Source organism: Pituophis catenifer, unplaced genomic scaffold (genome assembly GCF_029215685.1).
Source record: "Pituophis catenifer annectens isolate HBS135680 unplaced genomic scaffold, rPitCat1.0.hap2 SCAF_12, whole genome shotgun sequence".
Taxonomy (NCBI): Eukaryota; Metazoa; Chordata; class Lepidosauria; order Squamata; family Colubridae; genus Pituophis; species Pituophis catenifer.
Window position 1 is genome coordinate 23,338,492 of NW_027256892.1, and position 14,101 is coordinate 23,352,592.

The 14,101-nt window shown below is 41.6% G+C and overlaps 1 protein-coding gene across 1 annotated transcript in view; it reads right to left on the minus strand.

Annotated features, from left to right (window-relative positions):
• Positions 1 to 107: 107 nt before the first annotated feature.
• LOC139323327 (tubulin-specific chaperone cofactor E-like protein) overlaps positions 108 to 14,101 on the minus strand; it is a 91,113-nt gene continuing 77,119 nt past the window's right edge. The window contains exons 19-31 of the mRNA XM_070952651.1: positions 12,627 to 13,188; positions 11,021 to 11,220; positions 6,300 to 6,683; positions 5,730 to 6,016; positions 4,181 to 4,461; positions 3,687 to 3,797; positions 3,406 to 3,608; positions 2,725 to 2,888; positions 1,947 to 2,195; positions 1,679 to 1,841; positions 1,147 to 1,234; positions 915 to 1,031; positions 108 to 708 (exon numbers count right to left, since the gene is read on the minus strand). Of these exons, the coding sequence (XP_070808752.1) occupies positions 608 to 708; positions 915 to 1,031; positions 1,147 to 1,234; positions 1,679 to 1,841; positions 1,947 to 2,195; positions 2,725 to 2,888; positions 3,406 to 3,608; positions 3,687 to 3,797; positions 4,181 to 4,461; positions 5,730 to 6,016; positions 6,300 to 6,683; positions 11,021 to 11,220; positions 12,627 to 13,188 (2,910 nt within the window). The 3' untranslated portion in view covers positions 108 to 607. The remainder of the gene's footprint in view (positions 709 to 914; positions 1,032 to 1,146; positions 1,235 to 1,678; positions 1,842 to 1,946; positions 2,196 to 2,724; positions 2,889 to 3,405; positions 3,609 to 3,686; positions 3,798 to 4,180; positions 4,462 to 5,729; positions 6,017 to 6,299; positions 6,684 to 11,020; positions 11,221 to 12,626; positions 13,189 to 14,101) is intronic.

Below are 14,101 nucleotides of genomic sequence, written 5' to 3' on the forward strand. Positions count from 1 at the left end.
AAAAAAAAAAAAACCCACAAGAATGGCTATGATGTAACATTTCAGGGCACATCGAAGTTTTTCTCCATCTGTTGATTTTTTTTAATCTTCTGAAGGGAATGCTGGTTATCAACTGTTGGATGGGCAGAATTAATTAAAATCTGAATAAAAGAAACAGCTCTAGGGCGATTTAAACTCAGCAATGAATGGCTTAAGAAGCAAACAGGATGTCAAATCCAGGACACCCAAGAGCTCTCTTACTTTCGCTCCCCATCCTAAGCTCAGAAAGTAGCCAAGCTGCCCAAATATTTCCTGCAAAATTTAATAATTCAGATTATACAGAGATTTCTGTAAATATGAAGACAAAAGTCTCAGAAAAGGAAGACATACAATCAACTATTGGATATTCAACTTTCAGATCTCCTGATAGTTTAGAAGAATGTGACGCCCTGTTAACATTTTTACAACTTCGTTAATACCATTTAAAGAGGCCAATGATGTCAGTGCTGTAACAGACAAAAATCTGTCATTTCAAATGGTGTTGGACAGTCACATGGATTGCAGGTTCAGAGTTGTATGTGTTTATAGGGACCTAGGAGGTTATAGCAAATTCCAGTACTTTGATAAACTATGTGGCTGGGCTGGACTGAGAAAGATTACACCATAAGAACAACTGGCTGACAAGGAGCAGAAACAGCCTGGCTTGAGCCTCAGTTGAAGAGCTGGTTGCTGCAAAGAAAAGTAGAAGAGACAATGAATATTCAAGCTGCATGTTTTAAAAATAATATAAACTTCAGTCAGAAATATGCTGTTTCTGTCGTCTATATATAAACACCTAAGGAAATTTCTATCAGTCCTTGAAATAGATGTTGACAGAGACTTTAGCCTGGCAAATAACAAATATCTAGGAAAACATTGACCTAGAGTTCATTCACCTCGACAGCTCTTGCCATCTTTTTGCAAGGTTCCAGTTACACAGCTGCAGAGTGGCCCGTCCACCTGGCTTGTGCATATCTGTTCGCAGCCTCCATTGTCTTCACACCAGTCTAGGTCTAAAAGGCACAAGTCAAAAGTAAAAAAAAATAAAGAAACCTGTTTAATCATGCATCCATACAGTAAAATGGATCCAGATTTCTGAATGAAAACTTGCCGAAACATCACACTTACGTTTTCTTCTGATTGGTCCCACAGAAATTATTTGTTCATTGAGATCTTTGGAATAATCATTGGCCCTCCGGGTATTCTGTGGACAATTCTGATCAAGCCAAAAAGAAAGAAAGAAAGAAAGAAATGCTTCTTTGGTGCACAACTTACTTCTGTTGGCTTGAATGCATATATTGTACTTTGCATGATCTGTCAATAGCAATTTTTAAGAATAGGCAGAACCAGGGACCGTAGAGCCAAAGGTATAAGGGATAAAATAGTTACCTTAATCATAAGCAATGTTAAAGTATCCATTTTCCCCCCATCTTAAAATGCACCAGAGTACAAACATTTAACCGAACCTGAGCTACAAAGCAGAAGTTGCCGGTCCCTATCATTAAAGTTGTAGCTGAAGTACATGCATTTTAGATTATACTGTCCTTCAAAAATCAACTTTTTGATTAACTCTGAGACAGATTTCCTTTTTTTTTTTTTTTTGAGGACTGCCTTAAATAGCATATTGATGTGAACTGCACCTGAGATTTGCCCCACTTACTATTTTACATGAGTATCTTTCCGAATCACAAAGTGAGACTGCACAGTGCAAATGAACCTCATCATAATCTCCAATGAATTTGAAAACAGTAACATGAAAACGGCAGGTGAGGGAGACCCCATTCTCCTCAATTCCAATAGTATTATCCTTGATATTCTGACAACTGCAAGAAAGAGGAATGACTGATTACTGCCAGCAGAACACCCAAGAACTGACTAGCTTTTCTTCTGGAATTTTGAACACTGGGCACTGAAAAAGCATAGTTTACCCTTCTTCGATGATGAAATATCTGAGCTTGTCATTGCTGTCTCGTGACGGTGTTGCATAACATTTGTTCAGTGTGAGGATGAGGTGAGTGGAATCTGCCCCCAGCACAAAAACACCAACATACAATACATCACGGGTAGTTAGCACAACTTCTCCTTGCCTGTAGGGATGCTTATAGGATGAATTTTTATATAGGGCCATTTTGGTAGTGAAACTGCCTTCCTTTGTAGGTACAGTCAGATTTATGACACTACAAAGAGAGAACAAGATGGAGAGAAAATAACTGTTACATCAAACAAAAAAACCCAATGACATTGGGACAAATCTGCTGTTGGAGAATTTAAAACTAATAACTTTGGATTGTTGTGGTTGTTATTTATTGATTCATTTAATTTATTTCCATCTTTTTACTTCATTTACACCCTATTACCAGAGTTAAACATTACCACACTTAATAAAATATTAACTATATAATTGGCATCCAATTAAATCATTTCCAAAAACTACAAAGCTAATGCTTGGAAATAATTTATTTTGGATCTCACCATTTTGTTAAAGAGGAAAACAGACAAAACCAGATGTTATTGCTATGATTGAGAGTAAAGGAATTTTTTTTAAAAAAATCCCTGATGTTTACATTTCATCAGAACTGTGGACTTCAGCTCCCAGAATCTCAGCCAGCTGCACATCTCCAAATAAAACCCATGAGATAATGGAATCCCTTCATCCAATTCTTTATTTCTTCAGAATGCCCAAAGAGTCAACACTGTTTTTCTTACCTGAGCATTGGTCTCACGACGGAATCCAAAGAAATTTTAATGTCAAGCTCATATGCACAGGAAAATTCAACATTGATGGTCCTGTCTCGAGTAATAATATTTCCAGTGTTGTTTGCACTTTCAATCCAGACTGTGTTTTTATACATAATATGGGTGCTGTTAGACTACAGTATGAGGAGAGAAAAAATGCACATGCTTAGGAAAACAACCTGCCTAACGATATAGTTATTTCCTTAGATCCTGGATTGTCCTTGCTTAAAGTCTCAAATTTATGCTGCAAACTTCGTTTTTTAATCTAATCAAATGGAATTGAGATGACAAGCTAAGGAAAAATCTCTAATCCAGAGGGAACTATGTAACGGCCAACTATTTCATGTCTTCTATGAACTAAGAAGAAAGGGGAGTCAGACATGTAGACATCCATTCCCAAGAAATAAAGGGCTAATGGCAAATTCCCAAATTTGCCAATGATGGTGTTTTGGCATTGTAAGTTTCTATTCATATTGCTCACTTCATCATAGAGGAAACATTGCAAAAAATTAAACGTTTATGATGATGTTCTGACAGCAGTGATGAAAACCACTTCCATCATAAGATGCAAATGAAACTAATCAGAAGCTTTGATAAAAATCCAAGTGCCACACGGGAGAAATAAACCCATAGATCCTCAATCATTCTGACCTGCACAATGTTTCCACAATTGCCCTTAGTGTTGTTGATCTGGAAGGAGATGAAATCTTCCCCTTCAATGCCAGGACAACGGCGGTCATTGATGCGGACACCTTCCCTTTCAAAGCCCAGTTGAAACAGCTTGCACTTTGAGATGGACACCTCCATTAGGGCAGCCTTACAGGTCACCTCAGCATCTAGAATATCATGTGTGTCTGTGAGAAGAAGGAAGAGGGTTACCACAGAAACCTCATAGGACATTTCTCATCGGGATCTGCTTGTAGGGCACTCACTGTTTCCATAGGCAGGAGGTTCAATGCAGCCGCACAGTTCCCCATCATTGTCCACATCACAAGTTCTGTTGGGACAATCTGCTCCCATGCAGGGATCTTCAACCACTCCTGCTAAAAAAAGTTAAAAAGGTGGGGGTGGGAAACAGACAAGGGTAACTGATTTATTTTATGTTCCTTTTTTTTGGAGGAGATTTCCATGAAAGATAGGATGCAAAGTCGAAGCAGAAAAAATAATCATCCTGTACTGAAATATTCCCTACCATGTCTTCAAAGGCTTCTTCCCCTGAAAAAACATTTTCTGTGTCTCTCCAGTGGGGGAAACCTTTATTATGCTAGCAATCAAGGACACATTCATGGTGAAAATCATGGCAAGGAGAAGACTATCCCACACCAAATATGCCCATATTTATATTCTTTTACTCTCTGTTGAGGGGAATGCAATGAAGAAATTGTCTAAAAGAAGGACTAAACTATACTAAGACAAGCTTGCTTACAGCAATTTTCCTTCTCAATCCACTCTGTACTGAGGATCCCAAAGGAGCGACAGGCCTCCCCATATGCTGCTAAGGAGCCACAGAGCTGATACTTCTTCTGATTGTAGCAGCCATCAAGAAAACATGATTCATAAAAAGGCAATGGGTCCAGCAGTCCATAACAAGGCTGGAAGAAACCTTTCATATCAGTGAGCCTGAGGCAGTAGCTGTCACTCTGCAGGATTTGGATTTGAACGTTGTCACAAGCAGCAGCATATTGTGAATACTGGAGCTCATTGCAGCTGGAATCATAAACACAAAAATTACAGAACCAGAAGGAAATAATAATGGTTTGTAAAACCACTATTTTTAACTTAGCATGTGGTTTATACTCTGCCAATGAAATAGTATGTGGGAATAATTTTAAGAGATAGAGAAGAACCATATAGCCAGGGCTATGACTGAGTAAGAGGCAGTTTAGCCCTCAATTGGAATGTGGATGTAGCAGATTTCTCAGGAGGAACCCTGTCTGGACTACCTCACGAGGCTGACATCAATCTTACAAGTCTGAAACCACATTTCTCCCCTGATGTGTTTACAGCCAAGAAATTGGGGACTGTTTCTTCTCTTTTCTGCTGAGGGCCAAGCTGCCTCTTATCTGTTGGTTGCCCTGGCTGTTCTTCCCCATCTCCCAAGCTCATTCCAAATACCATTACAGTTATCTTTGGTTTATTCACTAAACTATTATTAAACAAAGTATGGCTTTCCACAACATCAGTGTAATCACAGTGTCATGATTTTATATATTCTTACCATAAATGGTGACACAGTCTGGTTAGACTCTACCTTGGACCATCCCTCTGGTAAGCAATTATTTCCAGTACCAGTATGTTTTCATCCATTCCTATTGGCCTCTCAATAGAAAGGACAACAGAGGTTTTGATTGAAGATGACACATGGCCAGCTTTGAGTTACTCTGATGTGGGTCAGCTGCTTAAACTCTAACCCTTTCCTAAATGTATGGGTTTTCAGTTCCTGTCTTTCAATTAACAGCTGTCCAAAGGTCAGCTCTTCAGACACAAGTGCCTTTTCAGGTCACTGAGCATCATAACTATTTGACACATCCTTCCTAGCCTTTGAAAGCATAAATAAAACCTAAACAATTTATGGAAAAGGAACTAGTGATTGGCTTCGCCATATTATTCTCCTAGTTATTGCAAGAGGCCTGGATTCTGTTCCTTCTTTCCCCTAGAGTTGGCAGACTGAGATAGGAGTACCAATGCAACTGTGAGTCTTTCAGTGCCCATCTAAAACTATAACAGAAGCTGGCAGAATTGTTTGCTGCTAAAATTAGCTGGAATTCCAACAATTCTTCACACTGATGTCTCCACCCAACTACCCAAATGGGTCCATGCCTTCATTCTCTGTGCAGTGATTAGTTAAAAGCACATCGTAAACTACTTTTAAATGCGGTCCTGGCAGCCCACAGATGGGACAGTACGTGGCTGATGCAACTAGCAAAATGAATGAGTTCTTCTGGACATATCACTCACTTGGCCCCGTCCGTTACCTCTTCTGCATGCCATTGGTTTTCCAGCTCTGGGCCAGGAACACGCTGCTGACGACTGGCTTCCCTCGCAGGGTGACATAATCATCAGTGTGATCTCCATTAAAATTTCCACAAAGCCCACAAACTTTGTTTTGCAAGCGTTCACTAATGGCAATTTTGATGATGTTGAACCCATTGTAGTGGATCTGGATATCTGGGCTCGTGTCTATGATCAGGAAACCTTCCAGGCTGTAGATTTTGGTTGACAAACCAGTCACAAAAGGAATGCTTACTGATGTCCCATTCACCTAATTGTGGAGGTAAAAATACTTTAGTCTGTAAGATGCCCATCCTCCCCCCCCCTTTTTTTTTTAAGCAGAGTAGATTCCCTTCTAAAGCCAAGTTTGGAAGTCTGGCTTTGGGTCATGCATAACCGAAATCCTCCTTTAGTGGCCTGTTCTGCTTTCTTTGCTGGCATCTCAAACATTGGCAAAGTGATTGGCAAAATTGGGAGGCTACTGACCAGTCCACCCACCCCACACAGGTGGCTGCACCCCAGTCCCAAAGTTTCTTAATGACTCAACACTGTACCTTAATTGTGTTTCGATCGCTGATAAGAATCTGCTCCTCATTAATATAAAAGTAAACTGGTGAAATTACAGTCAAATTGGGATAAGTCCACTTATCAAAATTGATGATGAGCTGAAAGGAGATGTCAGGGAGCTTTTGGCAGATAGTGGAGAGGACGAAGGCGCAGTTGGCAGGGAAGCGGAGGAAGGCGCCATCAAATGTGCGGAAGACCCCTCCTCCTGCAGCAATGCAGTAGGAGCTCTTCATGCTGAAGCAACCCCGGACTCCATTCTGGAGGGCACACTCCTCATCGGATTTACACTGCCGAGGGTCACACTGGATCAGGTTTCGTCGAAAGCAACGGCAACGCCGGGTGCAGTCACTGTTCCAGAAAAGCTGCTTGGGCTGCACAAAAGGGGGGAGGAAAAGGCAGAGACAGGATGCAAACAGCTCTTCCAAGAGTTGAAAGCAACACCTCTATAGCCCCACCAAACACCCTGGAGAATGGAACAAGGATCCAAAGCCCATCTCTGTGGCTCCTGCCCTGTTCTTCTGCTGACAAATATGTCATACGTCTACCAAGAGGTGGTCTTGAGGGCCATGTCAGCAGACCTAAGGAATGTACTTCCCAAGTTGTCTTTGTGGCTCAGCACCTCTGGAAAGATTTGACGTCTGACTAGATGCCATTTCTGTGCTTCCTTGCTGGGGTTGACCTACAGTGACTTTACCTGTCCACAGCATTCTGTTTGTTTTGCTGCAGTTTCATTTATTTTATTTTGCTTCTTGCTCCAATGGAGCACTTATTCCAATTTTTTGAGTTGTCCAACAATAACGTATTTGCTTATAGCTGGATAGTCTGGTTTATTTTATGATTGTGATTTCTTGGGTTTTTTTTTAATTTGAAGAGAAAGCAGCATTCATGCATGCAAACCTACACGCATACACTTTCTGTGCAGAGAACATTATATTTTAACTCCGCTGCCAAGTCTCTGCTGCTGATTTGCAGGACTGATATGAAATAAATGTTCGTTCCATTGTGCTGGTGTTTCAACATACAGTTCTTCCTGACCCCACTTAAAGCTTTTTTAGTTAGATAATATAATATGATATATGCAATTCATATACACAAGGAACAATCGCCAACCACAGTGAACTAAATAGAGTTGTTTTTTTTCCTTTTAAGAACCAGACAGTAGTCTAACTACCAATTCATCAAGCTAGCTGTACAGTGGGACCATGCAGGAACCAGCTGGCTCCTCGAAAATTTTATTTTTCACCAGGAGAGGGAGGCTGTGTAGAGCATTTCTTAGTGGACAGCCTAACATGCTCTCTTGTCAGAAGCTCTAGGCACTTGGCGAATGAAAATCTGTGGGGTTTAGGTCAATATAATTCAAACAAAACCCTAAAATGTCTTTTTTCTATTGGGCAACAGATGTATAATAATACTGGATTTTCAAGATAATAACCCATTTCAATTCCCTATTCAGATACATTCAAACATTCTGTTTTTCATTTGGTGAGAAGCAGCAAACCGATCTAGAAATGGGTCAGATGAGACATGTTCAGCATATCATCTCGTTTCTGATATGCAGTTGTGTGTTCAGCTGCATCACCAGAGAGTGATTTGGAAAGACGTGAGAGAAAAGCTTAGAGCCTTAATTTTACACATTTATTCTTTTCTTCATCCACATTTTGGCTGCTGCAACACGAAAACCTATTTCTGAATGTTTAGCGTGCTATAGTTGTTGTAACCCACTATGTGGCCTTGAGAGATAAGATTAAAAAAAGTTTGAAATCCTAAGACAACCTGTGCTTTAATGCAACCATAAATCACAGTTTAAAGTAATGTTTGAGATCAACCTACTAAAAGCAACATCTCCTAAAATTCACCCCTGCTTAGAGGCCTAATTAATTCTGGCAGACCAAAAGACTTGTGAGAAGTTCCTGACTCTTCTCCCTGGCCTGTTATGCTCATGACCTGTAAAAGGGAGGAAATTCAAAGGTAGAGTTTCCATAGCAACATCTCTGCCCACTCCTCCAAAGGGCAGTGATACCAATAGCCTTTTGACTGCTGAAGTGTAGCTTTGCAGAGCAGGACAGGTTGCATTCCATTCTTTCATTATCAGATTTATAGCATAATGGAGAGCAAAGACTCGGACTCATCACATAAATCCAGCTACTATTTTTCCTTTTACTTGGGAAGTAAAAAGCCAAGTAGAGGAAAGTAGAAAGATTCTATCTACTTTAATGATTCCTCACAGTGACTTTATCCAACTGTTGAATGGCAACAGCCAATGGTTTTTCTTAAACTTTGTTATTTCGAAGAGGCAGGAAGCTAAAGGTTGCTTCTAAGAAACCTACTTATTCCTTGGCAATGTTTCTAAGCTGTCTTGTATCATTTAGCATTTCACAAATAAAAAGGGATATGCCAAACAACTACTTTATTTGGTCAGACTGCTATACTTGTGTTACTGGCTCATTGTTGCCTTGCTTGGATTAGCAGCGTCCTTGATACGATGCAATAAATACATCAATGCAGGGATGAAATCCAGCAGGTTCTAACAGGTTCTGGAGAGCCGGTAGTGGACATTTTGAATAGTTTGGAGAACCGGCAAACACCACCTCTGGCTGGCCCCGGAGTGGGGTGGGAATGAGGATTTTGCAATATCCTTTCCATGCCACACCCACCAAGCCATGCCCACAGAACCGGTAGTAAAAAAATTTGGATTTCACCACTGCATCAATGCTATACTGGAAAACATAAAAAATGCAGAGTTTTGGTTAGAATAGGTATACAAATAAATATTTTAGGATAGAAAAATGTGCATATTGGGCAAAACTATACACATAAATAAGCCGAAGCAAAAGATGAAGAGGAGGAGAAGACAGGGTAGTGGAGGAAAAGCCTTATGAATGAAACTGTGGAAAACTGACAGGGATTATTGATTGATTCCCTAGTAGATATAAGACAAGGTAAATAATTTACTGGGAGAAGAATCAAGAAATATCAACTTGTCCCATTGAAAAATAATCACTAGATTGATGACTAACTCAAAAATAACATTTAATATCCCCCACGTCAAAATAAAACCTACTCACAACCATTTTTCACCTTGATTAATCTTCTTTGTCTCTCATTTATTAGTTTCCCTCTGCAAATGAAATGTCTTTTCTATGAATTTATGGCTTCTCCTTCTCTAATCTGCGAGAGTAAATTCTGGGAATCAGAAATCAGTAAATGACAGGGAAGGATCTCCTCTGGGGTCCAGCAAGGGATGCTGAGAACATGACAAAGCTACTACCTTCTCATATTTCCCCCTCTCCCTTGGGGAAAAAAAAAGGCTGAAAGTATCACCCCATTGTTGAGAGTTGGTGTCACTGCATTGTGAGGATGAAACTGATGCTAAACTGATACTGTGTCCTTCATAGAACTACATCGCTGAAAGGAACATCCAGTGTAATATTCCACAATTGTCCTTTTTTTGAGATCACTCAAGGGAGGCTGAACCTGGCAGCAATATTGACTGGCAATGTAGAGGAAGGGGGGGGGATCACAGTCTTTGAAGATTATCTGCAGAAAACATCCCCATAAACCAATTCCCCAAAGAACTGTGTTTACTTTCCCCCAAAGTCAACCTATTATGGAGCATTCTTGTTGAAATCATAAGCCAACAACATTCCATATCTCTCCTCTGCTTTCTTCCTATATAGAACCTATTTGCTATGCAATCCCACAGGCAGTTTAAGCCAGAAAAACATTATAATTTGCACAAATTCTACAAGGCTTCTCCTCTTCTCTTTTTTCGCTCATTGTGGTTACTGTTGTTTGGATGAATATAGATGAGGACGGCTCCTTCAATACGACGGAGCGAGCTTCCTGATTTGGATGCTAAAGGTCGCAAGAAACAAGAGATGATGGTGTAAAAGCAAACTTATCCTTATTTCTCCTGGGGAAAAAACAAAAACAAAAAACGAGAGCACCAGAAAAGAGCAGCCACTAAGCTACACAGATTTACAGCTGCCTGTTTAGAAATGAATCGTTACCAAGCAAAGAAAGCTTAGAGGAGAATTTCACATAGTGAGTTCCTTTTTTAACTCAAACAAAAATAGCTCTTTTGTATATTTTTGTTGCAGTCTTTATGGACCATATCTATTGCAATAATAGGAAGAATTTGTGTAGATTGTATACCCATACTCTTTTAAAACTCGTAATGGATGCTACTCGGGAGAGGCGACCGAAAAATTGTTCTCTCTCTCAATGTATTCCAGACATGAAATCCTGATTCTGAGACTGATTCTATTTAAAGGTTTATTTGGCTGACGTTCTTCCAGTACCTCATTGACAATATTGTCTTTTAGACTAAAAGAAATGAGACCAAGTTTTCAAAATATTGAAAGTCACACTGGACCAAATCAATGTTACTATTGAATTCCAGCCGTGCCTGATCCAGAAAACATATCCTACTCCAGGAGTCTGGAACAAACCACAATGATGCCAGAATGATAACACATAGACACTCGTCATGGCATTGCTACAGATTCACCACCATTGCATATTTGCATCTCAGTGACTGATGAAATGCTTAATACTGAACCATGGCATTTGTGCGAAGCTGTTGTCCCTTATCGGACACCCTCGTCCCACCTCTTCTCTGCTTTGGCAACACTATCTCCCAGGCCTCCAGTGGCTGACTCAGAAAATCCTCAGAGCCCAAGACCCCATTTTGACATCCTGGGCTTACCTCATAATATTTGCCATCTGAGTAACAGCCGCAGTTGTGAGGAAGAATGCAGCTTTTGCCATTGAGGACGTAGCCTGGATCGCACTGACACCCTTCCACGCAATAATGGTTGCAGTCACTTTTCAGCCGGATGGCGGCACAACGAGGCTGGCAGACGCTCACGCAGCTTTCATAGTGGCTGTTGGGAGGGCAGCTAACCGCTGGAATGTAAGGGACCAAGCTTCTTAACACGGGTGCATCTCAGTCTGCAAGTCATCTATTAACATGGTGAAGATATATACCTCTCTAGGACATAATAGACCCAAGGAGCTTAAATCCAGAGGAACATCTTGGTTAGGGCAATTGAGAGTCTTGACAGGCATCTATCCAAGCTAAATTAGGAAAAGCATACTTACTGGCACATACAACTGATGGGCAAAGATTCCTCTGGACCTGGAGAGCTAAGAATGAGCAACTAGAATTGTCTGTGGTTTAGTAAAAGTTGGCCTACTATGTAGAAACTAAGCCTGAACAGGAAAGATGGTCTTTGCTTTGGAGATAATGTCTCCAAACCTATAAGGCGTTTCTCAGGGAGTTGGTTGCAATATGAAGGAGTTGTCCATGCTGACTGCCCTCACTGTCCTCCTGTGGCAGACCTGAGGTCAAATCCTGCCTCTGGAGGGAGATGTTTACTCCCCAGTTCATCAACCCCAGGGATTAAAAAAGGAGAGAGAAAGAGACCTTGGTAGCAAAGGTTCAACCACTCATACTCCTTTTTCGAAACCGCCTCTCAAAGCCAAAATAATTCCACTGTGTTTGAACAAGGAATTTCTGAGCTGTATCAAAACCAAAGCCTCTGTCCAGAAACAACAGCTGGAAAGTAGAAATCCTTGCACGCTTGAGTGCCACATTGCTCTCAAAACATCACTGTGGCTTTCTCAAAAACGTGTTCCTTTTCTCTGTCCAAAGAGACAATCTGAAGAACATCCCAGCCTTCCGAAGGGCCAAGACGAAAGTGGAGAAATGCCTAATTTCAAAGCTTTTCTCTTCCGCCCGCCTCCATTTTTCTCAGGGTTGTTAATGAGTCCTCTAGTGGAAGGAGCAAGGCTGATGGAGGCTGTCAATTTGCAGACCGAAAAAGATCCTAATTTAATTTGTAAATCTGATTACTGAGGAAAACAAGTTTTCAATGGATTTGCCAAACGGTCGGCCTGCCTGAGATGCTTTGCGTCTTCTTTTATGAGACGAATAATTGAACAAAACATGGTCACTTATTGACAGGGGAGGCTCTTTGCAACAATTGCATGCACTTTCCCTTCACGTACGTAAACTAATAACATTTGCATTTGACAAATGAAGAATGACTGCCTTGAGAAGATGACCAGAAACCCATCATCGGAAAATAAACAGAACTCCTAATGATAAAAGAAATCTTATTTTAAAATGGAGAGGAGGAGGAGGAGGAGGAGGAGAAGGAGGAGGAGAAGCAGAGGAGGAGGAGGAGGAGGAGGAGGAGGAGGAGGAGGAGGAGGAGGAGGAAGAAGAAGAAGAAGAAGAAGAAGAAGAAGAAGAAGAAGAAGAAGAAGAAGAAGAAGAAGAAGAAGAAGAAGAAGAAAGATCTACTCACAGCATGAAGTGAAGTTCCTCCAGCCAGTGACTGCTATCCCCTGGGTTTGGCAAGTGCTGGCATAATTTTGCAGCCAGCTGCAAGCTGTCTGCACTGCTCCACCATCAATGCAGGTATCAAATAAGCAGTTCTTGTAGAAGAAGGCCGGGTTGACCTTACTGTGGCACCTGGAGAAGACACCGCTCTTGCTAGGAATCAAACTGCACAGCTGCTGAGGCTTCCAGAAACCTTCTACCTTACGACAGATTGGGCACCTATCGCCACAGCCAGCTTGGCAAAAGGGGTCCCGCTTGGCCCAGCTGTGGCCAAACTCATTAATGCTGGAGACCACAAGGCCACCAGAGGTCCGAAGATCATCCTCAGGGTTGCCGTTGTATCTCCCGCAAAGGCCGTAGGTGCTATTTTGGAGGCTCCGTGGAATTGTGATGGAGAGGAAGGTCCTCCAGTCATAGACCACCTTCAGCCCAAAATCAGTCTCTATAATGATGTGGAAGCCGAAGGTGAATATGTTGACCTTCCCTTGGCCCAGCTTCAAAGGCAGGTAAAGACGCTCCTTGTTGATCTGCAAAAAGATGCAAGGAAAGTCAGTGAAAGAGGGCAGTTGAAGGAGGCACGCTTCGAAGAAAAACCAGCTGACTTAGGAAATCCAGGTTTACATCCTCACGCCACATGAGAAGCTTACTGCATATTTTTGGTAAGATCTCCATATCTCTGCAGGATTTTCCTATACTCAGGTTAAAAATCCAGCTCAGTTTGCAGCACTTGGACACTTAGCGAGATCCTGGACAACCAAGCAAGGTCAGACCTGATTAATACTGAGACGAAATTCCACGGGAAAAACCAAGACTAGACAGGAAAGTTAAAAAGAAAGCCCACTAAGAGGTAATAACCAACAGAAAATTAAACATACATAGATATGATCAAGAGGAGGACATGAAGTCCAATTCAACCTGGTGGACTTTCTACTGTCAGGGTTCCGACTGATGCCCTAATAAAAGCAGGAGCCTCAAGCCAGTTTTCAAGGAAAATCCAGTTATTTATTAGGAGCGTGTAGGCACCAGGGGTCGGTTACACTTACCTTTACTATCGGTTCGCAGCGGGAGCGTGTGCGCTTCTGCGCATGCTCAGAAGGTTCTGTGCTAGCGCAGATCACCCATGATGATGTCATGGTGGGTGGGCGGAGCCTCCCGCCGGTTTTACTACCGGTTCTATAGAACTGGACCGAACCGGAAGCAACCCACCACTGGTCAGCACGGACCTAGTGAAGCCAGCTCTGACCCCATTCAATTCCCGCCTTGCCTCTGACCCTGTTTCCCCCTCCCTCCAAAGTGTGTCATCAGTCACATTCCCAAAGAAGCAATTTCGTGGGTCGTAGAAGTCATTCCCCTCCGGCCATTACTGGTTTCTGTGGAGATGGCCTTGATTTTGGCTGGCTAGGATGTGTGTTGTTTTGACTGAGGTGCAAATTCCTCAAT